The sequence below is a fragment of the Olea europaea genome, unplaced genomic scaffold, assembly GCF_002742605.1.
Source record: "Olea europaea var. sylvestris unplaced genomic scaffold, O_europaea_v1 scaffold2231, whole genome shotgun sequence".
Taxonomy (NCBI): Eukaryota; Viridiplantae; Streptophyta; class Magnoliopsida; order Lamiales; family Oleaceae; genus Olea; species Olea europaea.
In genome coordinates, this window is record NW_019240345.1 from 10,926 (window position 1) to 17,648 (window position 6,723).

A 6,723-nucleotide genomic window follows, 5' to 3' on the forward strand; every position below is an offset into this window, starting at 1 on the left:
AGAAAAATAGGTGTGCTTACAAACATTATCTGGTCAGTAGACATTCAAATTCTCATTTAAATATTTCACATCGTGCACAGAGGTTTGATACTGAATCCCCATCAAGCATCAAGAAAGTGGCAATAGTTACCATGTATCTAACTTGTTCTTGTCCCAATTTTCTAGATTTATGAAATTTAGTTTTAAAGAGCTCTAAAATAAGATTAAGATAAGGGGGATATATTTATAAATCCCTCATTCATATATCATGGATTGGCAGGGATAATTTAATTCCACATCTACAGGTTGTCCAGATCCTGTAATGAAATTAATGATTGTATTCTGTCTTCAGATTAATGATTTCTTTCACCAAAAGATACTAAATATAGCTAGTTAAATTACCAAAAACATAGCAATAGGCAGATCAAAAAAGATTGCAATTTACAACTTGATAGCATTCATATTCTGGCCCATGTTATGTACTTCATGAAATAGAAAAAAGTTGCTATAGCACATTTTTATATCATCAGCATTGCTCCATTTTCTGCATGTTCAACCAAAAAAGTATGATCGACATTGACTTTTTCAAATAGAGACACAGATACCTCCACATTTAGAGCACATTGCTTCACAACAAGATGATAAATGGTTAGTTGTCATTGTAAGTATTCTTTCCTCCAAAAGTTCTGAGTAGGTGGAAGACCCAGGAATTTGTTTTCCTCAACACTTTTTTCTGAGAGATGCTTTACCTCAATTTATTTATTTAGTTTCTCCTTTGCCCACTTAAGTCTGAGTGAAAAGAGAAACATAGAATTTACGAAGGGCAAAACTCAACAAGATGGGCAAGATAAGTACTAAACCTTAAAATGATCAGCAGATCTTCCTCCTTTGTCAGATGAAAACATGGGCAAATCATCATCATTGTCATCATCAATATCCTCATCATCAATCCTTCGTAGAACAGTAGGCTCTCGTGGTCCCTGTGTAAATAATTAAACCAAGCAATGCCCAAAGTGAACAAAGACACAAAGCAATAATAATAAATACAAACAACAAATGATATGAATTTGTCAACAAATGCTCACCTTGAACACAGCCTTTATAAGAGCTTCATCCTCTTCTTCCAACTTCCTTTCCTATCAGAACAGAAGTCCAAATTATAATAAGACTCAAGGTATGAAGTAGTCCGTACAATAATGCAAAAAGGTCACATTTTTGCTAGCCAAAGTTCAAGTAAAAAAATCTTCACATTATTAATTTAAAGATAAATCAATAACCAAGACAACCACTTCTAATATTGTTATGGACCAACTCCTGCATAGTTTTGAAATTGTAATTAAAAGATAAAATAAAATAAGCCCCCTTTGACAACCATTATTGGGGGAAAAAGAGTTTTGAGTAGTATTTTTAGGAGAATATGTGGTTAAAAAGTATGGACAAGTTTTAAGTTTACGTGCAAAATATTTTATTTGTGTGAATGTGTGGTTGGAAATGAGTGTGTAGAAAAAAGAGTTTGAAAATAATAATTGTCGAATGGGGCTTAAACTGTTTCATAAAATTAGGTATTTCATCTTCCATTTTTTCCCATTATGATCCTAATAAGGGTTACTTTGTTGTTATTGTTAACAACAAAGTAACCCTTATTAGGATCATAATGGGAAAAATACCCCAAAATCACTTTAGTATTGTTGTTAGATCCTAATGAGGGTTAAGAAGAATACCCCAAAATCACTTTAGTATTGCTAGCTTTACCCAGTTAACTGACTAATGTGACTCCTAAATTAAGGAATCAGCACCCAGAAAGAAGTCTCATGAACAGACCAGCCAGTTTTTGTATTTTCTACCATCACTCTGAGGGTAGCCATATAACCACCACGCTAGCATCCATCAATGCAATAAGTATAACAAAATAAAATAAATGCTCAGAGATCATAGTTCAAATGATGGTATAATTTATAATGAAAGATGTCCCAGCCCCCAAGCAAAAACACAAAGCTTGAGAGAGAGAGAGAGAGCACATATTCTATGCTAAACTAGCATTAGCATCTCACCTTTGCCTCATTTGAGTGTTGCAAAGCTTCAAGCATTGCATCTACGCTCACAGTTGCATGTCTCGACTGAAAAAAGAAAGAAAAATAATATGAGCCAAATCAAGGGTTAAAAAGACGTTCAAAAAGGGAAAACAGATATCAAGAAGTTATTAGAAACCAATATATGAGCACATCACTAGATGAAATGATCACCTTCATAGACTTCATTTCGTCTAAAGTAGCTAGGATATCCATTTCTCTCTTTGAGTCCAAAGTTCTATTCTCCAGCGATTTCATGGCATCTCCCATCTCTTCAGCATTCCTTTTCTTTTTTTCTTCATCTATTACCTATCAAGAAGGAAATAACAATTAGTGAAACCTCAAACAAGCATGTTTAAAAAATAAAAAAAATAAAAATAGGGCTTTACATGAATATGAAGGGCAATCAGATAATAGTTAAAATAAATATTCACCTCATCCTCTGCACGCCAAGGTTCATAATTTCTACTTGCACCAGACTCAACAATATAATCAGAATTCTGTGGATCCGTCTTGAATGTTATTTCAGCTGAGCATTTAGTACATTTGAAATAGAACCTAAAAATTTGGATTCCGAGATAGGTCTGCAGATAAATGTAACATGCACAATAGAGTTAAATAATGAAGTCATAAGCAGATAGCAATTAAGAGTATGCTTATTGTTCGGAAAGAGAAGTACGAGAATCCACATAAATCAAAACTAACATCCCTCTCTCAGATGGATGTCGATCCAGCCTACTACAAGGATCCCGTATCCAGCAACTGCTTTACATTTTTTGAATCATTCAATCGGTTAGGATTTTAGGAAAAGAGTGGAATCACTTTTCTTTGAGTGCACCTTGGTTAGCCAGAGTACAATGATGATTATTGACCATCATAAAGATTCCAATTTTCCAAAAATATGGAAGCTTCTACAGTTCTAGAATATATCTGGTAGAACAAATTGAGGTTTCAGATTCATTTCCACGTTCATTAATGCAAACAAAATTATTTTTGAGTTGAGAAAACTGGGTAAAGCTAGCAATACTTCTAAATTCAAAACCAAAATTCTAACCTGTTCAAAGTCCCGGAAATCCTATAATAAAAGATCTGAAGCACTATCCATAACTCATAACGGAAATAGAATAACAACCAATTACTAAAATCAACAACTAAATCTAAAAGATACAAGAATTGAATACTTTTGATAGACCTCAAAAACCAGTAACACAAAAGCCTAACCAGTGCTCATTTCTTAAAATATAACCTAACAAAAACCCTTAGACCCCAAATGATAAAACCACTTTTAAAGAGTTACAGAGGCCACATAACCCAACTAATCGAAACGAGACTCACTACCTTTAACCAATATCAAAAGAAAACCAATCCATGTCATTAGGTAGATATCAATAAGATAGAACCCCAAACTTCCAGATCCTAGAACCCCAAACTTCCAGATCCTCAGGGACTTCAAAATATAATGACCAAATCATAAAACAATAAAATTTGAGGATTTCAGAATCAACTTGAATTCGGGACCGCTATTCGAAATCTTAGTGAAACACTGGATTTCTTATCTCATGTCTGCTTTTCGTGAAAAAATACCAATTGAAGTGGAGGGTTTCTTCAAACAACAAGGGGTTGGGTCAACTATTCAATCAAATGATATTGAGCATGTTTCCCATCTCTTCTCGAGAAACAAGTGGGCTATTTCTTTGAGAGGTTAATCGTACTCTGGCAACTTTACGTAAGGCAGAGTTTGGTTTTTTTGGGGTGATAATGGAAAAGTTGACAGATAAGTCACCCTTACTGCCACTCTACAGAACCGTACATGAGATTTTCACCTCATACGGCTCCTCATTCAATTCTTTCACCCAAGACAAAATTCTAAGCAATACCCATAACTAAAAATCAAATCAACCAACTCATTATTCAAAACAATCAATTAAACCTACATAAAGATAAAAGTAATATTTATGTATTTGCATGTACCTCTCCGATGACATCCTCCTTGCGGGAATTAAATTTGGTACCCTTATAGATGTAATTTCCACAGGTGCCACAGCGGATGCTCATGGGGAGCATCATGCGAACCTTGATTTGTTGGTTCTTCGGCTGTCGCCGCCGCGGAATCTTCGCCGGATCGAAGTCTGGCGGGTAGTATTTGTTCAACACTTTTCTCTCTCCCATCTCTGCTTTTCGTCAGCAGAATTTCAGATTGGATCCTCAGGAGCAATATCGAATCGAAGCAACTTCAGCCTACAAAATATCAGCGTTCCGAAAAGGTTATATATACACTAAAAACTATTCATTTTCATCGGATAGATAATTATTTCATGCACTCTCCATGAAAACGGAGAAATTCCAAACGACAAACAATAGTCAGAAAATGCAAAAAGAATGGGATATCGCTATTTAAAAATAATAATAATGATTAATAAATAAATAAATAAATACTCTTTTTCTTTCCCTCGTTGAATTTTAGTCCTGGGTATTTCACGTATTACACTTAGGGCGTTTAAAGGCAAGGAGAAAACGATAATCAACCGCATCAAAAAAATCCACGAAAATGTTATCGAAAAAATCACTGTTGCTAGAGGAAGATTACCATCAAGAAACAACAATTTTGGAAAAATAAATGAATTATAAGGAGTTGAGTTGAAATTCAATCATTCACAATAATCAGATAAAGCGCGATTTCAAAGATATAAAGCCCCTTTTTACGCTAATAAAATTCTATACTAACTGCCAATTTTGTTGATGAATAAGTTGAGTAGAAATCAATGCAACACAAGATAAATTACCTTTTTGGCTTCTTGCCCAAATTTTTAGCGTTATATCGAGGAAGAAAAGTAGAAAACCCTGCCGCCTGTCCCTCTTTGCTCTATGAATAGGTTATGGTTGAAATTCAGATGGGCCTCGATCGAGTTAGTAATAATTTAAAAAAATTAGACGAATCCTAAATTTAGGGCGTGTTTGCACCACACTAGTAAAAATATATTTTAAAATAGTAAATTAATGAAAAATATGTAATAAAAAAAAGAAAATTTTTTTGATTTACTTTTAATATTATTTTAATAAACAATATATGGTTGAAGAAAAAAAAAAGTATTTTGGGGAAAATGAGTTTTTATTTTTGACACACTTAACCTAGATAATCGTATATCAGATTGTTTAGGAAATTAATTAATTCAAAATTTTCAGTATTTCATTTACAATTTTTTTTAAAGTCCTAATATTATTGTTTCCACAATTTTTTTTTTTCCCCAGTACAGAAAGTGAATCGTTCACTAAATCAAAATTTTCAATATTGCATTTATAATTTTTTTTTTTTTGCAATTCTAGCCCCTGTTTGAGCCCCGTTATTGTAAAAATGAGAATAAAAAATAGAGTTGTTATGAACTACACATAAGAAATAAAAAATCAAATATAATGACTTAATGTGATGGATAACGATCATATTTTTTATTTTTATTAAAAAATAATGGGGCTCAAACAGGGCCCTAATATTGTTTCCACCATTATGCAATTTAAACATATAGCCCTTGTTTGAATCCCATTCTTTTGAAAAGAAAAATGTATTTCTCAGTAGTATTTTAATATCAATTGAATTACATATTTTTCAATAAAATAATATTACATACAAATCTAAAAAAAAAAAATCTTATTTTTTAACCACATATTTTTCATTAATAAACTATTCGAAAATTCATTATCTCCCTCCTAAAATGGGGTTCAAACAAGGGCATATTCTCGTTTTTCTTTTCTTCTTCTTTTTTTTGTCTTGATATAGAGGACGATTGAATAGCTCACCAATAAAAGTATTCATTATTTTTCGTTTTATCTAATTTGAGGGCCACTTAATCATAGTCACAACTCTACAATATAGAACGGATACAACTCGCACGAGCCATAATTTTATGTTGCTAAACATCCCATCAATTGTCACAACGGTCATATTTGGCAATAATCTATATCTACGTGAATAATTGTCACATGAAATTCTTGCAATTTTATAAAAATAGCAAAGTCAGAGTCACAATTATTTGTCAATCTAATGTAAACTCATGCCAAATGAATTGATCATAATTATACGATAGAGAATGAGTCATAGTCACAATTACTTCTTATTAAGGCCTTGTTTGTCGCCAATTATTTTAAGAATTAAAGAATTTTTAATATTACTTTTTTTTTAGAACGTGTGGTAAAAAAGTAAAGAAGCTTTATTAATTTGTGTGTATAATATTATATTATTTGAATATGTGGTGGAGAATAACACTTAGCACACAATTTTAAATTTTAAAAGTTGTCAAACAGAGGCTAAATAACTATTTCTAGATTACAACAATGACATGATCACATTGTAGATGAAGTCACGTGCCTCATAACCTAAGTTATAACATACTTTAAACGCTTTTTTTTTTTTTAGCTGCTGCAATGTCTACTCATAATTTCCAGATATTTTAATTGTTGAAATCGTCAACCATTATTTCTAACCAATTTCTATATTGTAGGATATGTTTAAAAGAAAGAACTATTTTCATATATCCACCGTTTAGTTTCTAATATGACTCTTTTAATCTAGAGAACCTACCATGTGCTAAGAGCTTGTTTCAAAGAGATTTTTTTGAAAATGATTTTCAATCAAACATTCTATTAACTCATAACTTTCTCCATTTTTAACAATATACTTAAG

General features: G+C 32.2%; 1 protein-coding gene across 1 annotated transcript; it reads right to left on the reverse strand.

Moving 5' to 3' along the window:
- Positions 1-8: 8 nt before the first annotated feature.
- LOC111380928 (coiled-coil domain-containing protein 94-like) lies at positions 9-4,944 on the reverse strand. Its single transcript, XM_023004603.1, has 7 exons — positions 4,832-4,944; positions 4,020-4,286; positions 2,483-2,632; positions 2,223-2,357; positions 2,031-2,096; positions 1,065-1,115; positions 9-959 (listed from the first exon to the last, which is right to left on the reverse strand). The coding sequence occupies exons 2-7, from the start codon at positions 4,215-4,217 to the stop codon at positions 834-836; spliced, it is 726 nt and encodes a 241-aa protein (XP_022860371.1). The 5' UTR covers positions 4,218-4,286; positions 4,832-4,944; the 3' UTR covers positions 9-833.
- Positions 4,945-6,723: the final 1,779 nt, after the last annotated feature.

Bases quoted from the DNA above. Each gene is read 5' to 3' on its own strand.
- LOC111380928 (XM_023004603.1), bottom strand. From the start codon at position 4,217: ATGGGAGAGAGAAAAGTGTTGAACAAATACTACCCGCCAGACTTCGAT. The intron at 1,116-2,030 runs GTGAGATGCTAA...CTGTTCTGATAG, and splicing joins AACACTCAAATGAGGCAAAG to GAAAGGAAGTTGGAAGAAGA. The intron at 960-1,064 runs GTGAGCATTTGT...TTATTTACACAG, and splicing joins TTATAAAGGCTGTGTTCAAG to GGACCACGAGAGCCTACTGT.